At 51.6% G+C, this 26810-nt stretch overlaps 1 protein-coding gene across 3 annotated transcripts in view; it reads right to left on the bottom strand.

The window, feature by feature from the left end:
* The window catches only part of ACTN1 (actinin alpha 1), a 96075-nt gene continuing 78344 nt past the window's right edge, over nt 9080–26810 (bottom strand). Inside the window, exons 9-22 of one of the 3 annotated variants that reach the window (XM_018054046.1) lie at nt 25567–25659; nt 24064–24294; nt 22216–22363; nt 18860–19010; nt 18257–18365; nt 17639–17779; nt 16668–16850; nt 16259–16393; nt 15038–15217; nt 14149–14295; nt 13116–13196; nt 12550–12615; nt 11273–11431; nt 9082–9806 (exon numbers count right to left, since the gene is read on the bottom strand). In XM_018054046.1, coding sequence (XP_017909535.1) covers nt 9648–9806; nt 11273–11431; nt 12550–12615; nt 13116–13196; nt 14149–14295; nt 15038–15217; nt 16259–16393; nt 16668–16850; nt 17639–17779; nt 18257–18365; nt 18860–19010; nt 22216–22363; nt 24064–24294; nt 25567–25659 — 1983 coding nt within the window. In that variant the 3' untranslated portion in view covers nt 9082–9647. Of the gene's footprint in view, nt 9807–11272; nt 11432–12549; nt 12616–13115; nt 13197–14148; nt 14296–15037; nt 15218–16258; nt 16394–16667; nt 16851–17638; nt 17780–18256; nt 18366–18859; nt 19011–22215; nt 22364–24063; nt 24295–25566; nt 25660–26810 lie in introns of all 3 variants that reach the window. The other 2 variants (XM_018054045.1, XM_018054044.1) reach the window with 2 other exon arrangements.

Here is a 26810-nt window from a genome sequence, read left to right as displayed (position 1 = left end):
CTTTCCCTTCTCCAGAGGATCTTCCCAACCCAGGGATCAAACCCACGTCTCTAGCATTGCAGGCGGAATCTTTACCAGCTGAACCCAACCCAGGGATCAAACCCACGTCTCTGGCATTGCGGGCAGATTCTTTACCAGCTGAACCACAAGGGAAGCCCGGAACCTGTTGGGAACAGTGGGGGCTTGGGTTTTGCTCCTTCTCCCTTCAAACTGGGAAACACTGTAAGGATACATCTGGCCACTGGAGGGCAGCATCCATCTAGCTAATTTAAGCAACCGCTTTCTTAAAAAGCAGCTTTCTGGTGGTAGTGAGGGAAGATGGTGGACCCCTGGTTAGATGCCTCACCCGAAGCTTTCATTTAAATTATCCTCCTTTAGTCAGCCCTTAGATGTGTCCTAAAGTAACCTGTGAAGAGAGGTTTTGCCTAAAGAACCTGCTTTCCCATTGCCTTGGATTTGCGTGAGAATTTTGATCCTAAACCTGGGGTCTCTCACAAGTGCCCAGTGACAGTCCTTGAGTGTCCACGTGCCTGACCGCCAGGACTCTGCTCTCCACTCCCAGGCACACAAATAGCTCCCTATTTTCCAAGGCTCAGCTGCTGCACATGAAGAAGCACAGAGACTCTTGGGAGTCCCTTCCCAAGGTGGCAGCGGTGTACCTTCTGCAACCAGTGGGCGGAGTGCTCCAGTGTGGTGTGAGGACCAGGCGTGGGGCCCCTGGTCACCCATCTCAAGGGCCTCAGAAGTCACTCTCCAAAGCAGGTCCTCGAGAATGGTCTGGGTCTCACTTTGGGTTACCCCCAAAGCGAGCTCTAGATGATGGTGTGCTATGGACTTGCCAGACTGAAGTGGGAGAGCCTGTTTGAGAATGAAGTCCATCCAGAGAAAGCAGGTCCTGATGGCAGCTTGCGAGCGCCTGCCTCAGGTATCGCTTCTGGACGCTCATTATCCAGGCCAGTTAATCACCCTCCGGCCTTACGAGCTTGAACTGGGTTTTGTGGTTCTTGCCCTAGAAGGCTCCCAATCAAATATACAACCTACTGAGCAGGTGGCGCTAGTGGTAAAGAACCCACCTGCCATTGCAGGAGATGTAAGGGATGCTGGTTCGATCCCTGGGTCAGGAAGATCCCCTGGAGGAGGGCATGGCAACCCACTCCAGTATTCTTGCCTGGAGAATCCCCATGGACAGAGGAGCCTGGTGGGCTACAGTCCATGGGGTCTCCATGAGTCAGACACGACTGAAGCGACTTAGCACGCATGCATCAGCAACCCCCTCACATGACACGGGGTTGAGTGCATGCGTGAGATATCACATCTAATCTTCCCAAGCTGACTGTGTGAAACCAGAATATCCTTTCCTCTCCTTCTTTCCCGCCCCGCACCTCCCCCACCCACATGGGCTCCGAGCTTGGCTGGACGGTAGACTCAGCACCGGGCTGAGTGAAGAGACCCGAGTTCCCACTCAAGCTACCCCTGCGGCCCTAGCGATGCAGCCAGTGCTCCCAGGCCTCGATTTCCTCCTCTGTCAAATGAAAGCTTTTCCAACACTAACATTCTAAGGGTGTTTTCCTCCATCCCATATTTAGCCAGTCACTGAGGCCCATTTAACTTCCCTCAGACATCTCACCCACCCCTTCCGCATCCCATTACCTTTGCAAGGAGAATGAACGCCTTCTCCCTTTCTTCCTCAAACCGCTGCTTTCACCATGGGGTCTAAATTTAGAACTGAAAAGAAATTTTGCAATGAGGAGAGCCTGAGAGATACCCTTCCCCCTGAAAGTTCTGGAGCGACAAGGGGACATCTCCACGAATTCTGATCCTCAGAATAAGTCCCAAATGACCCTCTGCCTGGGGTTTCCTCAGACAACCTAGGGTCCTTGGTTGTGTCTTCTCCGTCCCACTACCTCCGTATAAAGTCTACACCCTTTTGTATTGGTCAGGACTTCCGCTGCAAGTGTCCAAAGCCCATCCGAGCCAACCTGCATTAGGAAAGGAAAACGTGTCACTACAGATAAGGATCCATTTCATTTCACTCCCAGGCTTGGGGCTGGGTCTCTCCTCTGCGGAGACAAGGCTTTATTTTGTCTTGTTAAAGACCAGCTTTTCATGCTTCTGCTGCAATTGGCAGATGTGAGCACAAGCAACTTCTGAGTTTCCAAGTTCTCAGTCCCACCCAAGAGCAGCTTAGCCCTTTGAAGCTGCTTCACTACTCTGTCCACTCATGCTAAGCTAAGGAGCTTCTTGGTCTCTTTTTCAGGCTATCTCCCACATCTTGTGTTGTTTTTAGACCCGCTTTCAGGGTTTTACATGCATTCTCATAAAACATAATCTTAGAAGATTACTCTCATTGCCCGTTGAGATCTTTTGTGATCCTAATTCTCTTGTTTACCTTAAAGGCTTCATAACACCTGCGGGTTTGATGAGTCTGAGTCAGTAGGACCTGAACAAGACCGGACCAAGAACCAGTCCTTACAGCCTACAGTGGCCTCCCAAAAGTCGTCAGACTCATAAGCCTGCACACTCTGGACACACTTTGTTTACACAGCCACTGAGCCCTGCAGTGGAACCCTCCCACCAAGAACAGAGGAGATGCTGCTTGTCTGAATTTCAGCAAGGACTGATACATCTCTATATGGCTCTTTCCAGGAAGCCTGGTACCAACCCCAAAAGAAGATGTTAGTCAAGCAGCATCTGCTATTTGTGGAACTGGGCTGTGCCCAGAGATGACTGTGTCTTTTTACAAGTGTTCACAAACCATCTTTCAAATATCTTGCTTTCAGAAGCCAGCCAGCTTCCCAGGTGTTAAGTGTTTGCAAAATCTCTCCTGCACTTTCTGTTGGAAAAGTAGGACTCTTGAAGATGGCTAAGAAAAATATAATTAGATGGAGAAGGAAATGGCAACCCACTCCCATATTCTTGCCTGGGAAATCCCATAGACAGAGGAGTCTAGAAGGAGTCCATGGGGTTGCAAACAGTTAGACACAACTTAGTGACTAAATAACAACAAAGATATATTTATTTACACGTTTATCCTTATATATAAATTTCTAAGGCCTATGTATATATATATGTCCATTATCCCTTTTTTTTCTTTGTTTTACAATTTAAAAAATCTGAGAGCAAACATGTTTTCTTATGATCCGTTTGGTTACCAAACCTGAGATGACCTGAATTTATTTGCTGGTGAAATAAAGACTGTTTATCCCCCCCACCCTTATATATATATATATAATTAGAAATGGAAGATGCTAGAGAGGGGTGATAAGGAAGCAAATGTCAATCAGTAATAAGAATGGATGTTTTACATTGCCTGTGATCTCTTAGCTTGCCAAATTAGAGAACAGGTTTAGGATGAACCTTTGTGAGACATCTCTATATTGCTCTTTCTGGAGAGCATGGTACCAACCCCAGTGAATCTTTGAACCCCTGGTACCAATCTCCAGTGAATCTTTCTTTTGTTGTCTCATCAAAAATAGAATCCAGAAGGTTTGGGGGAGTTGACAGGTAATCTTTTGTGGGCCATATTTCATTGGCTCTAAAATGGAATCAGATTAACAAGATGCTCCAGTTTTTTTATAAACATCAAGAAAGAAACATGTAGCCAATTAAACTGTAACACAATGCTTTATCATTCCAGTAAGTAGCTACCTTGAGTGTTGAGTCCCATCCTCTGTGTTCCATACCAACAGAGGATCTACCTATTAAGTTCAATGTATGGGATACAGCTGGTCAGGAGAAATTTGGTGGACTAAGAGATGGCTATGATAACCAAGATCAGAGTCTCACTAGAACATTTGACGTAACATCAGGAGTTACAAGAACACGCCTAACAGGCACAGAGATCTGGTACAAGTGTGTGAGAACAATCCCCATCATATTGTGTAACAACAAAGTAGATATTAAGGACAGAAAGATAAAGGCAAAGTCAATTGTCTTCCACCAAAAGGAGAATATTCAGTATTATGTCACTTCTGCCAAAAGTAACTACAGCTTTGAAAAGCCCTCCCTCTGGCTTGCTAGAAAGCTGATTGGAGGCCCTAACTTGGAGTTTGTCATCATGCCTGCTGTCACCTGCCAGAGGCGGTCATGGACCCAGCTGGGCAGTGCATCTAGAGGTTGCTCGGACAGCTCGTTTCCTGGATGATGACCTGTGAGAAAGCGAAGCTGAGCCCAGCCTAAGAAGTCGAGCTTTACAGGCAACTGTCCTAGGATGTCAGTGATGCATGCTTGCCACTTTATTACATGTCTAAGCAGAACATGTGCTTACTCTTCAGATGCTGAAGGAGATGGATGGGCTTCGGAGTGAAAGTGGCAGTTTAAAAAAAACTTCATTTTTCGGACCTGTATACTTAGGTGTTTTGGAATACAGTCGGTTCCTCCTTGAGTTTCAGATATAAGCCTGCTACAGTCACATGACAATACTGAGAGGTGGAATCTTGTTTGTTACTGCCACTCTCATTCCTTTTGGTTTAGAATGAGAAAAAAGTTGTATTTCAAATATCTATTTTTTTAAAAAAAGAATTTGCCTGCCAATGCAGGAGACGTGGGTTCCATCTCTGAGTCAGGAAGATCCCCTGGAGAAGGAAATGACAACCCACTCCAGCCTGGGAAACCCCATGGACAGAGGAGCCTGGCGGGCTACAGTCCATGGGGTTGCAGAGTCAGCCATGACTTAGAGACTAACAACAACGTAGTTATTGAAAAAGCTCTTTTAGTCTTTAAACATTTTTATCATCTGTCACTCTTGTGCAGAGGTGAGCAAAACAAATTTGCTAAAACTTCCTCAAATGCGGAGTCTAGCTCCTCTGAATTCCTTGCCAGTCTTCAAATGCATTTTCCACACACCATTTTAATCCATAGCATTTAATAGCACAGCTTTTGATGAGAGAGCTCCAATAGGACCTCCAGATTGTCTTTCTGTATACCCATTCTGCAGACTTTGATCCTGGTGCTTGATCTTACTAGAAGGTGTCAATGGAAGTCTGAGACAAAACCAGGACTCACTTTCCAACTTCTAAAGAGCAGGGCATGACTGGAGGTCATGACTGCCACCTGGCCAACAGTAGCTAGGACATTATTAATTCCAAAGTGAGATCGTTTGTAAGCTGAATCCAAATCTCAGAGATAAAATTGATGATGAACTGAGGTAGCCCTCATAAGGCCACTTTTGGGGTTATCTGTCCCACCCAGCCTGACCAATGCCGCAAGCCTCATCCACGGACTGGTAGGCATCACCACATCAGACCAGGCCAGGCTGGGCCAAGCAGGTCCTGCAAACGAGGGACAGGGACTGGCCTCTTATTAAAGGAAAACGCTAGGGCATGTGGGGTTGACCTCTCCCACCATGGGGGTCATGACCAGAGAAAGCTAGGCCCAAGAGAGGAGTGAAGCCCCCACACGGAGGGGCTGAGACAGACAGAGGGCAGGCTCACTGCTTATCCAGGGCTTCCTAGGGCCTGTGGCAGGTCCCAACCTGAGGCTGGGCTGCCACCTAGGTCCTGGGTTCGGGAGACACCCTGAAGTCTCATCTCCCCTTCATTTCTAAGCTGGCAAGGTGTCCAATAACTAGCCAAAGTTCCCACAACAGCACCTGTGCTGTGCTTGCTCAGGCAGGGACTCCCCCACCTCTCTGGGAGCTTCGAAAGCCTCGATGGTCACAAAGTGGCCCCTAGAGCTTTCGTTTAGCTGAAGGACTCCATCCCACCACGCCTGAGTGTCCCGTAAACCCCGGGCCCTCTCGGCCTCGACGTGGGCTTCCAGCTCCCATCTCCAGGCTTCCCCAGCGCCGGGGTGTGGAATGGGGGGCCTTCAGTGGTTCTGGTGGCAGTGCCGCTGCTGTTACCTCTCTTCTGTCCCCCTAAGTTTGGCCTGGTCTGGGGGCCAGGGAACAGCCTGAGACTTTGGGGGACTCTCGTCCATGTGAGGTCACCTACCCCATTAGGGGATAAGCCCACAGCCTTCAGCCCCTCAGCCAGTGCCACTAACCAGCAACCACCTCCCAACCGCCCCCACTGGGCATAGTCATTCTGGCCCTTTGGAGGTTTCATCTGAAACCTCTGTCTTCCTCCTCTGCAGACTGGCAATTTTAGGGTTGGGGTTCTGCTCAGCACCTGTGGCAGCCTCCCTGGAGCTGACGTTTTACAAGCTTAGGCCTCTGAAGCTGGGGTGGTTGAGCCAAAGCCTCAAGCCTACGACACAAGTCACTGACATCGGGGTCGGGGGAGTCGGGGTGGGGGCAGCCAGCCTGTCCAGAGGCCTGGATGGTGAAGCAAGTATTAGCTTCCTATTGCTGCACTAACAAACTACCGCACATGTAGTGCCTTAAAATACGAATTTATTATCTTCTCAGTTCAGAAACCTAAAATGGGCCAGCAGGGCGGCATTCCCACTGAGGCTCTAAGTGGGGCTTCCATCTCCTTGCCTGTTCCAGCTTCTAGAAGACAGTGCGTTCCTTGGCTCCTGGCCTCATGCCATTCCAACCTCTATCTCCGTCGTCACATCCCTCTTCATCAAAGCCCACCCAGATAGTCCAGAATAATGTCTCCATGAAGGACTTTAACTCAGTTACACCTGCAAAGTCCCGTTTGCCAGGTAAAGTGACAGTCACAGGATCCAAGGGATTAGGACACGGACATCTTGTGAGGACCATTATTCAGCCCATCATAGAGCTCAGAGGACTCCTCAGCGGTATTTTCCTAAATATATATATATATATATATATATCACTTGAACCTCTGACCCCAAAAGCCAGCAATGAGTAGCAAAAGGACTTGAACTCGCCTCTTTAGAAATAACTAAACAGATGAAGTATTCATCAATCAAACTCTTGGTACTAACACGTTGGTGCTGTTCAGCAGTTTTGTATGCATCATGACGAGTGGGTTAAGGTGACTGAACACACGAGAGAACCCAGCATATAACAGCGTTGTGACTTTTCATCTGCAATGTGTAACTGAAATGAGACGTGTAATTTCAACTTTGGAGTTCTAAGAGAATTGTTAGTAAACAGCTTTGAACTGCTCCAGGGAACCTGATTTACTGCATTTATAATATTTCAATTGCTTTGTGCTGAGTGAAACTCTGCAGCTTGGATTTGAATCTGCCTGGGTTGGGAGTCTGATGTCTTGAAAAGAGTGATCAAAACTTGCTAATATGTTTAAAATATTTAAAGGGATTTAACAAAGTTTGCAAACGGGGTTGTTCTGGAGGATTAAATCTGTTATGATGTATGAATGATTAAGACATAGAAAGTGTTTTTATTTTTATAGAAAAATTACATCATCAATAAAACAAGATGTCCATGATGCACTTAAAAGCTTGAGAAATGAAATTTTAAGATTTTACCTTTAATGGATTGAAAATTATAGTCGTTTGCACACATAAGCACCCTTGAACGTTGAGAAACTCAAACCCTTGAAGACTGTGGAATAACTCTATAATAAACACACCTTGTTCAAATGACTCTTACACATTCTTTTAAAGACTGATCATACCTCTGGAAATTGAGGGGGATTTTGTGGGGCTTTGTTTAATATTGTGGCCATGACGCACAGCACATGGGGTCTTAGTTCTCTGACCAAGGGTCGAACCTACATCCCCTGCGGTGGAAGCTTGGAGTCTTTACTATACCACCTGGGAAGTCCCTAAAAATTGAGGCTTATTAATGCACTTACACCCTGAGTTTAAGAAACTTTCTCGTTGGAACAATTTCCTTCTCCTCAACTCTTAAACCACAGTCTTCCCCACCAAGCTGCCATCACAGCAGACCTACCTTGAGCAGATATGGCTTTCTGCCAGCCAGTGGGAAAACCTGCAGTTACAGTTCCCAAAGCAAAAGCCAACCTCTCCTCACGTCCATTCTCCCGAATAGCCTTGCCTCTTTCCCAGGGCAGTGGGTGTTCCAGGAACTCATGGAACTAATTCCTAGACAAATGGGGCTTACACTGGAAAACTGTCATCTCTGGCCCAAGTTCAATAAGTCCCAATTTGGTCTTAGTCCTCTTAGATGAGGGGACTTATATCACGTTATAAGAGTTCTCTTTTAAAGAGATCCTTCAAGCGAATCCCTTAAAACTTAAAGTGGGACTGACCACAACTAACATTTATATGCACTAATACTTTAGGAGTTCTATATATTAGAGCATCAACTTTCCAGCAGCACTATTACTCCCTGTTAGTGGATAAGAGAACTGTAGTATCCAGTTTATCCATTTTGGAATGGCAGTTGTAGGTTTGAACTCTGGCCATCAGACTCCACAGACTCAACTCCCTGTTATTGCTGCACGAAACTGCTTTACTCCTTGACACAGTTAGAACTGGAACACAGACCTGCAGCTTCCATTGCTAAATTATGTCTCTAAATCACTGCACTGTTACTGATACCGTTACCGGCAGTCCTCGCTGCCTGTACTGTGAGTAGAAGCCTCGAGGAGGAAAGAGGCAAGGAGGGAAAATCAGAAGAAACATAGATCCCCTGGGGACCTTGTTTAAAGGCAGATTCTAATGAGAGGATCTGGGGTAGACCTGAGAGACTGCATTTCCAACAGCCTCCCAGGTAAGGCTGGACAGCTGCTGTCTACAGGAGAGTCTGAAGAGTAGGGGATGAGATGACTTCCTGAGTGTCTCCTGCAGCAAAAATACAAGGAACCAGGGCATGTAGATGTCACAGAGCTGTTTGATGATGTGAGAAACAGAAGTAGGGTTTATTTTCAACGCATAGGAGCCTTGTGAGGAAACCACATTCTCCTCTTGAAAACGAAACAGAAGTATAAGGTTGAATGTGCCAAGGTCAAAAGCATATGAGGGGTGGTACAGGTGCCCCACACCATCCTTGATCCCATGCACTCTTTTGGAAAACAGTAAGCAAGGAGCAAAGAACTGACATGGGAGTGTTGCTGCTTTAACACTGTGTGCCAAACAGGACCAAAGTTGTCCACACTTGTCAGTTTTGTCCTGACCATTTTTAATAGGCAGTATTTGGGGGCAAAAAGTGTGTGCCGATGAAGAAGGTAATTACATATACCCCTGGACTTCAAAAATGAGAAGCCAAGCCACATAAATTCTCTTCCTTAAGAAAACAGCCATTTCAAAAGATTTTCTTTAATATCATAAAATATTTTCATGGACAAGTGAGCTAGCAAACACACATGCACCAATGTGCCTTTTGACAAGATTTCCCCCTACCCTCACCTCCCACTCCCACGTCAAGGTGGACAAGAGATTGGAGAAATGAATACAGCAGATGGTACAGATAGAAAGGAAAAAAAAATCGATAAAAAGGATGGATATAACATTGTGCTTGGTTATTTTCCTATGTCACAACAAAACAAAACATTTCGGTGCAAATAGTTAATTCTTCCTCTTTTCCATTTAAGTCTGGTGGAGAAAAAAATACTTTTTGTATAATAAAATATGTGGTTTTTTTTGTTTTTTTTACTTTTTTTAACGTAACTTTTTTTTCTTTTTTGCAGAAAATAATTTTGTAAACTGTCACTTCACGGGCAGGGAGGCTGGATGCCACACGGGTCCCAGCTCGCCCACTGGAGGCAGAGCGTGAAACCAAGCCCGGGCAGGAGAGGGGGGACAGCGGAGGCGCAGGGTGGGGCTCGCACAGCGACAGGGCGGGGGCGTGGACCGGGCGGGGCGGGTTAGAGGTCACTCTCGCCGTACAGCGCCGTGGAGAAGGACATGTAGTCCAGAGCACCGGGCACGGCGTCGGGGCCGGTGTAGGGGGCCATTCGCGCGATGCAGTACTCAGCCTGGTCCGGCGGCAGCTCTCTGCGCAGCTCGTCCACCGTGATGTAGTTCTGCGGAAACAATGCACTCAGGGCGGCCGCAAAGTCCGGAGGTCGGGAACCTCACTCAGGAGGTGAGGTACCCTGTCCCGCCCCCATCCCAACATGTACATTACACATACCTGTATCAGGCATATATGTAAATAAATAAATTATATGACAAGTTATATGATACAGACACATGTATAAGTGTTATCTATATATGTACGATTCCCTGGCATGTACATATCTATATGTGTGTATATATATTTAAATAACATACATTTCAATCCCCTTATGTTTTTCACTTCAGTAACTGCTTTAGCCTGTTCCCAAGTAATTCCAAGAGCTAACTGCACCTATAATCTTTTCGTGTATCTCTCTACCCTGCACCAACCACAGGCTGGAACAATATTAGCAACACCATTGAAAAAGAGTAGGACTCCCCTCAGCTGGGCTCTGAGGAGATCACACAGTTCTCGTAAATTACAGGAGCCTCCAGTTTGGGGCATCACTGCCACTGATAGATATCGTAACCTTCCCCCAGCCCATCTGGTTCCCAGGCTGAGATGTCTGCTTCCTCCCTGTCTTGGGCTTGCCCATCAGTCTACTTGGAACCTGCATCTTTGGGGAGCCTGCAGCTTCACAAGTGTTCAGGGACTTGCCCTACTTCTGCCAGAGTCTCCTAAGGAGCCAGTCTGAAGGAGACAGAGGTTGGCCCTCAAGTCACTTCAAGAGTCTAAGTCCCTTTCTGGGCCCCAGAGATTTCCTCGAGCAAGTGAGTCACTTCAAGGAGGTGGTTTCTGAGGGTCCTTCCAGCTCCAAAGTGCTGCGACTCTAACAGGGTGTCCCTGAATATAAATAAGAGCTTTAGGAACCTCTTTGTTGGTTCAGTCTTTACTTCAACGTAGACTGAGACAGTTCAGAAACTACTCTCCCTGCTGGCTAAGGAAGGATGGCCTAAGGATTATCCTATGAATTTTACAGGAAGGGACTCTGACCTCTAGACCCCTCTGCCCCCAAAGCCCCCAGGATGCTCCTACTTTCCCACTGTCGGGCCTCGCAGTGCAGGGAACTTGGGAGATGTGAGAACTGAAGCTGACTGCCTAGGGTAGACAAATGAGAAACACGCTTCTTCCCTGCTTCCCATCCACATGCCATGGCTTGTGCCCAGACCGATGCAGGGCTGGAGTCTTAAGTTCCCAGACTGACCTTCCGTCACCCGCTCACATACTCCATCTGACTGGACTGCCCTCCACCACCGGTCACTTCACCACCAGTATCTCATCATAAGTACAACATGCTAGTGTCCACGGCAGGGGACTCCCTTCAGCTAATGCAGCGTCCTAACCTCTTAGCTGATGCCCAGATGTTACAGAAAAGGGTAGAGGTGGACAGCCGTGAGGCTCAGCAGGGGAAGAAGGAACAGCGAAGCTGCTCATGACCTCCCCTCCAATTCAGCCCAGCTCCGCGTGGCGCCCCCGCCACGGCACACCCACCTTATCCCCGGCCAGGATCTTGAAGGAAGCCATGACTTGGTCTGCTGTGTCTGTATCAGCTGTCTCGCGGGACATGAAGTCGATGAAGGCCTGGAACGTCACCACCCCCAGGCGGTTGGGGTCCACGATGCTCATGATACGGGCAAACTCTGCCTCTCCCTGGAGGGAAAAGCCAGTCCCAGGCCTGTCAGCCACAGTCCCCTCTCTCTGTGGACCGGAAGCCTCTGGGGCTCAGAGTGCTTGAGGCCGTCAGAGGGGCCCCTGACCCAACCTGAGTCGTCTCGGTTTCCCACCCTCTACGGTTGCCTGTGCTCCTCTTGGGACAGCACTGGCTACCACTCACTCAGCATATACTATACACCAGGCTCTATTTGAAGTGCTGGGTAAAATTCATTTAACCGTCCTCACAACCATGAAGTAGCTATTTATTTTATTATCTTCATCATGTTTCCAGAGGAGAAACCTAAGGCCCAGACAGGCTTAGTGACTTGCCAAAGGTCACAGAGCCAGGGGGTAGTAGAGCTGAGACATGAACTTGGGCCTCCACCACACTGTACATTCTATGTGTCAGACACGGCACCGCACTCACGTTGAGTTGCTTCATTTAACCGTTACAATGGTATGGCTGCATTCCCCTCACCTTCCTTATCTGGGCCCCCAAGCAGGAGATGACAGAACTGGGATTTATTCCCAGGTTCCTTGCTTCTAAAGCCCACGCCCTTGCTCCTGCACTGGGCGGCCCAAGGGCTCTGGAGTTTGCAAGGTAGGCCAGGAGTTGAGGCTGCCCAGCTGAGGCCCCTGCCCTGCTCAGAAGGCCTGCATGAGGGCAAGGCAGCTGAGAAGGTTGGGAAGGAGCTTGGGGTAACAAACAAAGGGGCAGCATGCCTGGCTGAAGTCATCACCAGGACAGAGGTGGAACTCTCCAGGCCTCACGTGAGATGGAGCTGAAACAACCCCCACCCAGAGTGCCCACCACAGTCCTGCCCAGCAGCCTCGGGGTCAGCCCCACCATCCACGATGGGAGCAAAAAAACAAAAAGCTCACTTCGATTGTAAATATCAAAAGAGAAACCGGCAGAGAGAGGCAAGAGGGCCAGATCTCCTGGATACACACAGGCCCCACAGCTGGGGCCCAGCCTTTCAGGACACCCCATGGACCAGAATCTTGAGGCCCCTCCAGGGATGGGTGGGCCTCCAGCCCACCACGGCCAGGACTCGGCCTCTCCAGTCATCTGGCTGGCTGCCCCTTGCCAGGGCAGAGGGTGGGGTTTACGTTACCATGTTGTAACCCATGGAGATAAGGCAGGCGCGGAAATCATCCGTGTCCATCATGCCTGTCTTCTTCTGTGGGGCCAGGGGCACCAAGACACAAGGAGGAGAAAGGGCCGGCCAAGGGCCAGGAAGACAGGGCACAGATGGCCAGAGGGGAGGTCGAGGTGTACGGTTTTGGGGAGCGGTGGCAGGGGCGGTCAGGAAGGGGAGAGGAACACAGGAGGAAGAGATGCAAAGACACATCCAGGGAAGATATCCACAGGAAGGAGGAAGACAGAGCAGCGAGATGCAAAGTCCGTCCACGGGATGGAGAGCGATGAGGAGAGAAGAAGGTGGGCACCGTGCAGGTTCCCACGAAAGATAACCGAGGGCAGAGGTCAAGGTCGGAGTAGTGGGAGGAGGAGCCCGCCAGGGGCCAGGCGGGGACAGCAGAAGACGAGCCCCGCAGCCCACAGGAAAAGGGAGGCAAGGAGATCCAGACAGAGAGAGAGAGAGAAAAGAAAAAAGGAGAAACGCGTTATTTCTCGCCCCGGACGCCACCCCTGAGCGTGCTCCATGCAGGAGGCGAGTACCTGGGGGTCGTTGCCAATATCATAACCCAAGCTGATGAGGCAGGCTTTGAACTCCTCGGGACCCAGCGTGCCGGAGTGATCCTGGGGCCGCCGTGCGCCAGCCAGCGAGCCATGCGGTGCCAGGGAGGTGGAGGCCGTGAGGGGGAAGGGGTGGGCCATGCCCCAGTGGAGGGTAGCGTGTGTGGGGAGAGACAGGGACGAAGGCATGCGGATGGGGAAGGTGGAGGGTGGAAGGGCGGGGGGAGGAGGGAAATAAAAGTGCACAAGGTTAGACACACGGACATGGTCCAGAGGGGGACTCTCTCCCCGGTACACGCAGCTGTCCTGCCCCGGGGGAGTAAGCCGGAGGGAAGCATGGTGAGCCGTGGGGGTAAGAAGCTCCCCCAGAAGAGTGCCCAGCCCACCTCTGGCCCCGATGCCCTAAGCAGGGTTTTCCAGGAGGACGCCACCCACCCAGGTGCCTGGAGGGCAGTGAAGCAGGCAGGGGTGGTGGGCAGCACCCAAGCCCATGCTCCCACCCCCTGTGGCCACCACAAAGCCCCAAGGCACTGAGAGGGGCAGCCCACGCAAAATTGGATGAGAATCCAGGAGGACTCTGGTAACTCTGATACCTCTACCAGGGGTACCAAAGGCTACCCCCGGGGCTGGGGGAGGATGGAGGCTCTGCTCTGTCCCCAGGCACAGGCAGGGGATGGTCCCTATAGCCAGGGACAGCAGGCCCACCCTCGAGGCTATGGCAGCCTTGCCCCCAGGGGGTGACTCCTCATGGTAGGAGAGCAAGAGTCAGGGGTCTGAGGGCTTCTCTTCACCCACAACACGAGCACTCTCTCCAGGAAAGCAGGGATGCTCATGGGACACTTGGACAGCTTCTAAGGCCAGCCTGGGGTGGTGGAGAGTCAGAGCAGGCTGACTGCAGTTCCTCCCTACCCCTCCTCCTCCTCACTTGCCCAGGAAGTGGGCCCATGCCCTGGGCAGTGCCCTCCAGGGCCCTGGGGCCGGGGCTGCCCTCAGCGAGTGCAGGGGTGGAGCTCACCCGGTCAAAGTGGTTGAAGGAGGCCCGGAACTCATTCATCTGCTCCTGGCTGATGCCCTTGGCGTCCCTGGTCAGGATCTGGTTCTCCACCTCATTGATGGTCCTGGCGATGGTGGTTAGGAGCTGCTCCCAGCCCACACGGATGTGCTGCAGGCAGGCAAGGCCCGTCAGCAAAGGGGTCCCAGGCCTGGGCCTGGGTCACCCCTCCCTACTCCCTCCCCTGACCATCAAAATGGCCAGTGCAATCAAACCTGACCTTCTGCCTGGAATAACAGAGTCACCAGGCGCTGGGGAACCAGGACAAGGACAGAAAACCAGGACAGAGGACCCAGATGATGAAGGGGGCAGCACAGAAGGGTGATGGTTTCTGCCCAGAACAGCAGAGACCAGAATGACCAGCGTGGTCAAGTCAGGAAAAAGGGCAAAATTGACAGTGGGGAAGATCAAAGGACAAAAAAGTGGGTAATACCCTGAACATCCAACTCTATAATCTCACACCCATGCCTTCATGGTCAAAACAAGTAGGTCATTTAAAAAGCAGAGGCCAAACCAGTGTCTGGTGACCACGAGTCTCAGAATCACCAGGTACTGGTTAAAAAATTTAGATACCCGAGTCCCATCCCAGACCTAGTGAATCAAATTCTGGGACGGAGCCTGGAAATCTGCATTCTTAGCAAGCTCCTTGGGAAATTCAAAAGACACTGAAGACCGAAGACTCGGAGCTCCAGGAGGGAGGAGAAGCGAGGATCCTCTCACTTAAAAGCTAGGGTTTATCCTATTATACGACCAGTCTTCTTGGAATGATGGGTGACCCCCCCCACTCCCACTTCCCCAGCCAAGGGAAGCAGAAGGGGGATCCAGGGCTCTGAGCAAGGCTGGTGGTGCCCACCTCCATGGTGTAGTTGGTGTGCTTGTTGTCGAAGATGAGCGCCTCCTGGATGAGCTGGTGGTCGCCCTCCAGCTGGTCGATCTTGGGTTTGTAGTTGACGATGCTCTTCTCATATTGCCGCAGGTGGTTGAGCTGGTCCTCCAGGGTCCCGTGCATCTCAATGGAGATCCTTCCGATCTCCTGCTCACCCGGAAAGGAGGCCCTTGTGAGACCTATGCACTCTGGGCACCCAGGGTGGAGACTGGGGCCCCCAGGTCACTGACCAACCCTTCTGATGATTCTTGGCATGGAAATAGCATCATAAAGGAATCTGACCAGCACTGACTGTTATCACCAGATGAATACCTCCCATCTCCCAGGTACCCCTCAGCCTCAGGAAGGGGATGCAAGGTCAGTTGCTAACTTAAAGGTTCACTCCTCTACCTGCCATTCAAACTCCCATCCCAGGCCCATTCCTGACTACCATCCATCTCAGGGAAGTTCTCCCACTGAGCTGGGTTCCTCACAGCCTCAGGGCACCTGGCTCACCTTCTCAATGAACATGCTCCTGCTGTTCTGTTCCTCGGAAGCCTGCCTCACCCACCTCAATCCCACCTGTCTCCATGGTCCAGGCCTAATCCCATCTCTGTCTTTCATCCATATAAACACACCTTGCTTGTGAAAGCACTTTCTGGGAACTCAGTTCAACTTAGCAAGCATTTCTGGAGCACCTACCACCATGCATAATATGCTAAGCAGGTGGAGATGGGGTCCAGGAAAGCACACAGGAACTTGACATGGTCTCTGCCCTCAAGGAATTCAGAGGGACACCATGCTCTAACCCAAGCAGTGTTCCTTCCTTATCTACATCACCCTGATACCTGGTCCAACAATACAGCAAAGAATTTCACTCTTGCCCAAAGCACAGTTCTCTCTCTGGGGACATCACCTCCTTATGGCCAAGCTCATGACTCAGGAGGAAGGGAGACCAGCTCAACCACATATACCACAGGGCAAGCCGAATCAGTCACCTAGGCACTGATCCTTCCATGGGACTGTCTCATGTGGTGTCCCTGTGCGGGCACGGGTCCCACACCCTCCATGGGGCAGCGGGCCAGCTGTGGGTTCAGGACCCACAGTGCCCACAGCTCCCGTCCAGGAGGAGACAGGGCAAGCCTGACTGTCTGGGATGGTGTGGGAAAGGGTGGAAGCCCCTGCCCTGCCTTCCATGCTGGGACCCACCTCCATCTTGGTCTGGATCCAGGGCCCGATGACATTGGCCTGGGCCCCAAACTGCTTGCGTAGCCTCTCGTTGTGCTGCTGGCGGGCGTGCTCCTCCGTCAGGGCCTGGTCCCTCCGTGGCACCAGCTGCCGCACCTGGGGCAGAAACGGTCAGGGGACATTAGGGTGGGCCGGCCATCTGCCTCCACATCAGAGGCAATGGAGGAGCCATGAAGGGGAGAGGCCAGGCAGTAAAAGGAGTGAACACATTGACCTGTTCTAGAAATTCATTCATTTGCTTGACGGACAATGAGCACTTACTGTACGACACTGAAATCAATGAAAATCAACAATACAGACAGACAAAAATCCCTGCCCTACTGAAACTTACAATGGCTCTGCCAGCGCCCCACCCAGCCCTTGGACTCACATGGTCCCATTTGCCATTGATCTCCTGAGGCGTGATGGTTGTGTAGGGGTTGGTGCCTGCCATGTTGACGTGGTAGGTCTGGACAATCTTGGACACCTCGTTGTGGATTCCCAGGATGGCCAGGCGCTCCTTGTCGGCATCGGGGAGGGTGGCCTTGAACTGCTCATGGGCTGTGGTCAGTCCCTGGAAAGAGACGGGCGTGCAGAAGCAGCACAATGACTGGGAGGGACTGGTGCCTCCCATGGGCAAGATAAGCCAAGGAAGACCTGCAGGTCCCAGGGCAGAAGTGGGTGAAGGAGCCACCAGAGGCCCATACCAGCTAGGTGGCCTGGAGGCATCAACCCAGGACTCTTTCAGCTGAGAACCAGGATGGCTGGGCTGGCCACAGGAAGGTGCCACAGCTTCATGCTCAGGCCTGGTGAATTCAGCAGCAATCTCCCTGGGGTGCTCACCACCCCATAGTTAGGTTGGGGACAAGGGGTGCCCTGGGTCTGCTCAAGGGACCTCTCCAACATACTTTCTCATTGTGCTGCAAAACCTTTTTCATCTAACACTCTATAGCTGTACAAAAGAATGGTTTACTGCAGTGAAATGAGCTCCAAGATAATTATGAGGTTAGAAATAAAGGTTCAGGATACAGTATATAGTAGAAGCTAAGTTTTACGTAAAAAGTGGGGGAAGAACATATTAATAAACAAATGTGCTCGCCTATGCAGAGACCGTGTCCTGCTCTCCTCTGGGGAGGGGCACTGGGAGCTGGGGGACAAAAGCTAGGAGGGAAACTCAGTACACAGTCTCTTTAGTTTGTAGATTTGATACCATACGCATATATTACGGAGTCAAAACAAATAAAACACAAAGCTTTCAAATCTAGAACATCCTTGGGGAGGCTACCCTGAGCCCTCTCCCTGCAAGGGCAGTGTGTGGGCTGTGCAAAGCCAGCTCCATGGACGAGGGCGTCGGCAGCACACCTGGATCTCCTCGATGGTGTGCACGATGAAGGTGTCCTGAAGGTCCTCCATGGCCCCCTCCATCCAGTTGTTGAAGGGCGCGGCCCGCTTAGCGTACTCCAAGTACAGTTGGTCAATGGTCTCCAGCAGTTTCTCCGTGCGCTGGGAGTGCCAAATGGCATGGGGATGGGAAGGTGCTTAGTAACGTCATGTCCAGAATCACCAACCCCCCACAAACCCAGTAGACTTCAAGATCTTTCTGGCTAGCCAAGAGAGTTTCAGGTCTGAAAGGACCAGATAGCTTGGAACAGACTCTCCAGAGTGCTGGTTCTTAATATGGGGTGTATGGACCACCCCGCACTGGAGTCACCCGCCTAGGAGAACAGGAAAGTTCTCAAACAGCTGGGGCTCTTGGTCCAAGTACAGTAAATCAGGAGGAGGAGAAGATATGATCAGGGCATCTCCATCAGGGCAAAGGTCAAGTCCAGTGCCAATATGAGCTTTCCATGGTCAGACCAGGCCTGAGGAAGGCCTGGGGAACCCAGCGGAGCCTCTTAGCCCAAAGCAAAGGGAGTCACGAAGCAGAAAGGCCACACAGGGCTGCTGGAGGCAGGTCTCCATCTCCTCAGGGGCTCTCACCTCCAGAGCTTCCCTTCGCTTCTGGGTTAGGGCCCCTAGATTGTCCCACTGGTCACAGATCTTTTGGCACCGGGCGTTGACACTGGGTGAGTCGTAATAGTCCAGCTCACTGCAGGAGAGGAGAGAGGAAGAGTCAGGTGGCCCAGGTTACTTCTGTGGCCTGCTCTCCTTTCCCTGGGAGGGGGCGGGGGGTCACTCATGACCCAGGAAGGCCAGGTGTGCACATTTCTTCAAGACCTTCCAGGACCCCTACTCCCACCCTCAACCTCGGGCTTTCAGGAGACTGCTGGGAGGAGAACAGTTATCCTCCGCAAGGGTCCTTGTCCCAACCTCGCCTGGAAGCCACACCAGCCTTGACTGCAATGCCCAGTGACAGGAAGCCACTAAGACCAGGTGAGATCTCAGAGCCATACTCGGTCACCCGCTGGTCCCACACTGGCTGTAGGTAAGGACCAAAGGCCTGTGACAGAGAGTCGCAGGCTATTCCCCACCTGCGAGGACGTTCTTCGTCTTCTGTATTGATGACCTTCCTGCCCCAGGACCCGGCTCACTTTTCAGGCCAGAGCCCACCTCCCACAGTGCCACAGTGCCCGCTGGGCTTACTTGAGCTCCTGGGCAATGGCGGCAATCTGCTCCACGCGGTCCTGGTGGGCGGCCAGGTCACTCTCGAAGGCCTCGTGCTTCTTGAGCAGGGCCTTGATCTCCGAGAGGGTAGCCGTCTCGTAATCCTTCTGCCGCAGCATGGCCTCTTTGCCTGGGGGTCAGAGGTCGGGCACAAGGCTGAGCAGGAGCTGGGAGGCCCACCTTCTTGATCTCAACCACCCCCACCTCAGGGCCTGGAAGCTCCACTTCTGGTATATCCCAAGGAGATAGATGTGCCCCATACGATGATCAATTAATCTGCAGTTCAAGAAAATAGATATGCAGCCAGAACATGTGTGATGGGGCAGAGGGCGGGAAAGTCACTCCTTTTCACGGAGCGTGCCAGGGCTACCAGGAGTGGTGATGTACAGACGATGCAGGCTAAGTGGACAGTCAGAGTATAACATGAACTTCATAAACAGCAGGAAACAACGATCTACACCTGTGGTATAACCTGGGAAAAACAAGTTCCTCAGGGGTACCCCATCTTTAGAGTTCTCTCCACTTACAGTTGCTGGCCCCCAGCAGCCCTGCAGGGACCCTGCCCCTCAATTACACCCAGTGCGGGCAGCCCGTCCAGTGTGCTCTGCACATAAGCCATCAGTAGCCAGCACCCTCTCCAAGCATCAGGGGCACTGCCTTCTCTTTTAAGGTTTGCATTTCTTGGATTTTTGTCTCTAAAGGGAAGAGGATGAGAATCGAGCTCTCAGATCACTGTTAGATGACGGTCCCCAGCTGCTCTGTGAAGCGGCTGCTACAGGACAGACTGACCTGGCCTTGCCTGCACACCCACCTCTGGTGTTTGCCCCATCAGGGAGGCTCAGCAACTCTCAGGAAATGAGGGCTGGGCCAAAGAGGTGATGGCTTCTTTCCTTCTCTCTATGCCTTTTTGTAAGAATATTAATATGATGAGTTTAGAGGGGAAAAAAAAAAAATCACAGATGAGCCTACTTATCTATTCCTTTTCAGTCTTGCCTTCTATGGATATTGCATTGGGTGTATATAAATTACATATCCTACTTTAAAAATACTCAGCAGCACATCATCAGTTTCTACACTGCCACCACGGCCATCACATGAGTCACTCCGATGGCCCTGTAACATTCTGTCGAGTGGCTGAACCCCCAGAGGCGTAACCACACACTGCACTACCGTGGAGCATGTGGGCCCCTCAGCTGGCAGTACTGCAGATGGACTCGTCGCAAACATCCCCGACACGTGATTTCAGCCACGTTTAGGGGTTTTAGACAGCCTTGAGAGATGCAGTTCTTAGGTAAGTGGGCAACAGCATTGTCAGCTGTGAGTACTTAGAGCCAGACTGCTATGTCGGCGTCTACTGCAGGCACGCCAGCACTTCTCATGCCTTTCCTGGTGGCTGGCGGGGCCAGTCTTTGCTCTGTACCTTTTTGTGAGCTGTTCCTTGGCCCGAGAGAGAACACAATAGAAGCGTGTGGATGAATCGGTGCAAACTCCACCATCCCTCTTCTCCTCCGTCCATCCATGCCTGGATAGATAGCTCATATAGACATAGTGGAAAGCGCAGCAGTGACCTCATATTATCGTATATGAAGCCCGTCAAACCCCTCTGCTGAGTCAAGCACACACCTATCCCCTCCTGCTCCAAGCCACTCCCTAATGGCCCCAGGGTGTGACCGTCCCTACTCATCTCTAGCCTAATGTCTGAGGACCACCACAGAGCTGACTGGGGGCATCTCAGGGTACTGAGCTCTACGGGCCAATGGGTCTGCTCCAGGGGCTCAAGCTGAAGTGACCGCAGAGCCCTAGGAGATGGCTAGCATGGCTCACTCTCCAGCCCTGGCCCAGGTTCTGAGGAAAAGACCATTTTAGGTGTGATCTTCTCTCTTTGGAGAAGATTATCTGCCAAAAAGCAGACACCAGACATGGCCAAGTGCTCCAGGTCAGAGTGATGGAGACACACAGGTGCTAAGGCCAGAGCTGCAGATTACTACAATGGCAGAGAAGGCAGAGAAGGGAAGATATCAAGGGCTCCCATTTACCCAGCGTGTCACACGTGTCAGGCACTCAACTACACATAAAATGCACAACTGCATGAGGAAGTATGCTGAGTTAACAGTGTCCCTCTGAAACTCATGTCAACTCAGAACCTCAGAGTCTGACCTTATTTGGAAATAGGGTCTTTGCCAATATAATTAGCTAAGATGAGGTCATACTGGATTAGCTGTTGTTTAGTCACTAAGATGTGTCTGACTCTTTGCAACCCCGTGGACTGTAGTCCACCAGGCTCCTCTATCCATGGGATTTCCCAGGCAAGAATACTGGAGCAGGTTGTCGTTTCCTACTCCAGGGGATCGTCCAGACTCAGGGACTGAACCCGTATCTCTTGCATCTCCTGCGTTGGCAGGCAGATTCTTTACCACTGTCCCACCTGGGCAATCCTACTGGATTAGAGTGGGCCCTAAATCCAATGACTGGTATCTTCAGTAAAAAACTGAGAGGCAGATTCGGTCACTGAGACCCAGAGAGAAGGAGCCGGTGATGATGGAGGCAGAGATCAGAGCGATGCTGCTACAGGCCAAGGAACACCAGGAAGTGCCAGTACAACCACGTGGCACTAGGAAGAAGCAGGGGACACCTCCCCCCAGAGGCCCAGAAGGAGCCAGAGCTGACGGCACCTGGATTTGGGACTTCTAGTCTCCTGAACTATGAGAGAATGTCCTCGTGTCGTGTAAAACCACCCAGTTTATGGCAATTCGCAGCCCCGAGAAAGTGATACAGGAGGGCACAGCATCACCTGCATGTAACAGACAAGGACACAGAACACTGCTCCAAGGTACACTGCTTCCAGGTGGTAGAGTCAGCATGTGAACCCCAGCCCGACTCAGGGAAGGGAAGTCACTACAGTGACAAAAGTAATTAACGCTTATATAGCACAGAGCAGGCCAGGAACTCTTCTCTTTGCTTCTGATGTATTATGCTATTTAATCCTCATAAACATATTAAGCTGATACTATTATTGTCCCCACTTAGCAGAGGAGAAAACTGAAGCAACCAAAATACTAATGAGGGATTTCCTTGATGGTCCAGTGGTTAAGGCTCTGTACTTCCAATGCAGAGAAGGCACGTTCGATGCCTGGTCAGGGAACCAAGATCCCATGTGCCATGGGGTGTGGCCAATAAAAAAGGGAGTGGGGTGGGTCATGAACTCGCCTACTGTTAAGGGACAAGTAAGAGACAAAACAAATAAAACACAAGAGAGAAAGGAGTTATGGCTGGTGGTTTAGCACGAAAGCTAGACCCAAGCTTGGGGTGGGAGGCAGGGGCTAGGCTGGTCTTACCATCCGTCCAGGCCTCGTGGATGGAGGCCTTCTGCCGGAACTTCTCTGCCAGGTGGTCGAGCCGCTCCAGCCTCCGGATCTCATTCAGCAGCCACTCCTCATAGCCCTTCTCCGCCTGCTCCAGGCAGCCCCAGGCGTTGTTGATGTCCTGCAGGGATGGGAGACACAGGGTCAGCCCACCTGGCCCCCGAGCCAAGCCCCCACGGCTCCTCCACACATTCCAGGAGCCTCCTCCCCACCCAGTCCCCCTGGTATGAGCTAGGGTTCCTAGGTACCAGGCCTCCTGGGTAGGGAAGTGGGTCCATGCTGCTATGGGGCGTTAGCAGCTCATCCCAGTGGGGAGAGAGCCCAAGGCCCTCTGGGCACCAAGACTGGCTTCTGCCAGGATTCTGAGCAACCACCGAGGTCACAGGGCCAGCCAGGGAGACAGCAACAAACTGAACAAGGCAGGCAGCGATGGGAGCCTCCCAGCCTCCTCGTGTTTCTGGGTTTACTCGTGGGCTCTGGGCAATAGCCATCCCCGAGTCACCCAGAGATGGTGACAGGTAATGAGCACAGACCCACAGGCGTTCAGACAGGGAGCTGCCCTCTGCAGTTAGCACAAGGACACCCCCCTGGGCAGTGACAGGCTGACCGGACTCGTGTGCCACCCAGGTCCTCACCATGTGCCAGGGGCCACACTGCATCTGCCACAGGAGGGTCACGTTAAAGCACAGAGCACCGCACCCCACCCCCACCTCCCCCATCAAGTAGCAGCTCCAGCCATATAAAAGCTGCTGACTTGGCCTGGAGTCTGAAGAAGGACCACAGTTTTCCAAACCGTATGCAAAACGTCAGGCCTTTCTCTACTCCCTCAGGGTCCTCCCTCCCTCCGTTGCTGTTTACAAGCTCCTCCCAGCCCCTTCCACGCCTCCCTTATGAGTCTGTGTCTCCTTGTCAACTCTCCTCTGCAAAGTGCAAAAGCTCTATCCTGGTCAATTTTTTATTTTAAAATTTTTGTTTGTATGTTTCTCTGGCTCATATCTCAAGTCCTGGGGAAAGGGTAAACAGGGAGGAATAACAAAAAGTGACAAAAATGAAAAAGAGTTATGACATGGAAAGCTGGTCACGATATAATTAGTTCTTTTTTTTTCTTGGTCATGCCATGTAGCATGGGGGATTTTAGTTCCCCCACCAGGGATTGAGCCTGTGCCCCCTGCAGTGGAAGCATGGACTCCTAGCCACTAGGGAAGTCCCTGTAAGTTCTTTTTTCTAAGCAGCTTATTAAATAAAAGACGCTTTCAGATTCCCTTTAAAATCACATTTACAGAGTCTAAAAGAATCTCTTCTCCCCAAAATCTTTTAAGTTGATCCTGGGTAGGAAGATTATGAAGAATTTCTATTTTCTATATTTTACTTATGTATATATTTGAAAATGTCCTACCAAAAAAAAAAAATCTATTAAGGTATTAAAAAAAAAAGTTTTTAAGTGCTAAAAAAGATTCCATGGAAGTGAAAATTATCCTTTTAGCTCCTGAATTATGCCCTGTTTGGGTAACATGTCAAGTGGGATTTTGTTGGCAGAGATGACTCTTTGAGGGGTGGGGAAGAAAGTGCTGGGGCTGATCCAAGCAGATGTGCAGGCATCTGGAAAGGGCAAGTATGACCCGGCATGTGAGGAGAAAAGGGGCTCTCTCTCTGGGGCAAGGGGGAGCCCCACCTGGCCGAGTGTGGGCTGGAGTCTGGGTGGTCACCTGGGAGAGAACGATCCCTGGAGCAGTGTGGGCAGGCGATGAGCGCACGCCCCGCCCCCCGCCCCGCCCCCGCCCCGCCCACAGTGCTATCAGGCGCCTCCCCGTAGGTGCTCACCGAGACCATCCTGCCCTCGGAGGGCATGAAGGCGGGCCGGTTGCTGAGGCGCAGCTTGGTCTGCAGCGTGTTGAAGTTGATCTCCAGCTGGCACTTCTCCTGCACCTTGGGCGGCTTGTGCAGGCGCCGGTAGTCCCGGAAGTCCTCCAGCTTCTGCTGCATGGCGTGCATGGTGTTCTCGGGAGCCCGGTTCTCCAGCCATGGGATGGTGCGGCGGATCCACTCCAGCAGCTGTGGAGGGGGCAGGGGAGGACGCTGGGAGGCGGGCCGCACCTCTCCCGAGGGCACACTCTTTCCCATCACCCCAGGCCGTTCCCAGGCCACAGGGCCAGGCTCCCTCCGAGAATCAAAGGCTCCATGACGCCTGGCCACTAGGATATATCAACTCACAGCCAGCATCACTCAACCTCCCTGCTCCACAAGGGGAAACCTGGGAGCAAGATGGCTCAACTCAGCAGGAGACCCGAGCTCTAGTCCCCGAGACCCGAGTTCGAGACCCGAGTTCTAGTCTACTACCTGGCTGGGCCTCAATTTCCCTGTCTTACCGTGGAGGGGTGAATGGTTGCTGGCCAGAGCCTCTGCCCTTTGACCTTCAAGGATTCTAGAATGTGGGTCCCTGACTCAAAAGAGAAAAGGTTGCAGAGGACAGTCTGAATTTTGTTTCTTCAATGAGCTGATGGGGATGGAGGAGTGGAAATGAGGAGGAAACTTTTGATCCCCTGCAACTGGATCACAACTGGCCCAGACTAACTCATCTGAATAATGATGATAAGCTAAGTCATCACGGGATTAAGTGCTGTGACCCTCCCCGCCGGTGGCAGAGGACATAACCAAAGCACTGTGAGCTGCTGTGACTTGCCAAGGTGACCGATGTAGGGCAGGGATTAAATCCAGGCACTGGGACCCCAGAACCTGGGCTCTCACTATGCTGGGGGACAGCAAGTCCACCAAGAGGCCGGGCTAAGCTGTTCAGGGGCTGGATTAAGGAAGACGCAAATGGTGCTCTAACCCAAATGCAGTCAGTGGCAAAACAGCAAACCCATCCTGTCCCCTCCTGTCCCCTGGGTGGGCCCAGCCGCTAAGCTAGCCTGAGTCAGCCTGATTTACCCCTGGTTCACATCTCCTCAGAACTGCACACTCCAAATTAAGTTCAAATGAAACTCCCAGAGTAACAGTACACTGGGCCCAAAAGGCCTCTGAGGTCTCTTAGCACAGCTTTCATTTGTCAAGTGAAAAAAAATCAAGAGCAGAGAGGTGATAGAAAAAGCGTTGAACTCAGCTCTTCAAAGTCCCGACTGGCCCCTGACCCACCCCCACCCCAGATCTCTGGGGGAGCCCAAGCCGCCCTCGGTCAGCTGCTGTGATGAGGGGCAATGCCCAGCCTGGGACTGTGCCCGGAGATGGATTTGGAGGAATAGATGGGTCCTGGGGGCTCCCTGGTCTCTCAGGACAGGGTGGCAAGGCCTTGCCAGGGCCAGACCAGGAGAACCCAGGGGTACCCACATCGCTGGCCAGCTTCTCGTAGTCCTCCATGAGCTGCTCGTTCTCCTGGTTGACGGCCAGCACCTTGCAGATGCGATTTGCTGCTGTCTCAGCCTGACAAGACAGAGAGGGTGGTGGTCAGCCTCGCAAGAGCGGGAGCACCTGGCACACACCTGCGCCAGTAAGGTCTCCTCCCACCCCTGTAGCATCACATGGCTGGATGGCAGCTCCCAAGACTTTGAATTCACAGGCTCCTCATCATCCTCTTTACCAGCCCAGGCTGAGTCCCACAGAGCAAGTGAGCACAGACAAAGACCTAAGTGGCTCAACTGGGGGTCCCTGGAGAAGAAACTAAAAGTTTGAGATCCAACATGTATGTTGGGAAGAAACTAAGTCAATGGTTAATATAATTTTAAATCTAGGAGTCCTAGAATAAGGTGGTGAGACGGAGTGGGGCCTCTCAGGATCCTTGCAGAATCTCTCAAGGCTCCTGGCCCAAAGAACTTTAGAGAAGACGCAGGAATTAAGGATCAACCCAGCATAGACAGGATGCCCAGAAAGCCACCCTGGGCACCTCTGGGAAAGGTAAACACACAAGTGCTGCGCCAGCAGACACCCGAGGCAGGCCAGGTGGCAAGAAGAATAAAAGAAGACTGAATGGCAATCAGATGCAAAGGCCCAGAAACCCAGGGGACACGGCTTCTCTGGCTCAGAGGGCCCTCCGCACCTGACGCCAGCAGGGACTTTGCTCAGGTGATCTCTAAATACAATTCCCGTTCACAGTCCTAACCCAGCTCCAAGGAGAGGGGGACTCAAAGCCATCTGGGGTCCTGGGATAGGAAGGAAGATGGCCTGAGAGCGGCGGCAGGCAATCATGATGAGTAGACAGATACACATCCTGGGGCCCCGGAGAAGGGTGACCCTGCAGATGGCAAAGGTTGAAGAGGGAGAAAGATGGGACCTTGAACCCAGTTGATGAACAATGGGTTTCAAACTGCGGCAAGATAAACCGAGTTTAGGCATCAGGAAGAGGTTCCTGAGAATGAAGGTGCTTTCATTTGGGAAGGAAAGACTGAGAAGATGTCAATGCTTTTTTTTTCCTTGTGGAATTCTTCAAATAGGACACACACCCACCAGATCACGTGATGCGTGGGTGACTGTGCTGGGAGGTATGTGCACGAGGGCAGGATGAGATCACCATAAAGGACCTTTCAAGCTCAAAGTGAAGACACTGACCCTCCACGGCAGGGTGTCAGGGTGGGTGG

Source organism: Capra hircus, chromosome 10, assembly GCF_001704415.2.
Source record: "Capra hircus breed San Clemente chromosome 10, ASM170441v1, whole genome shotgun sequence".
Taxonomy (NCBI): domain Eukaryota; kingdom Metazoa; phylum Chordata; class Mammalia; order Artiodactyla; family Bovidae; genus Capra; species Capra hircus.
The sequence above is the reverse complement of the archived record's forward strand: the minus strand, read 5'-3'. Positions and strand labels throughout refer to the sequence as shown.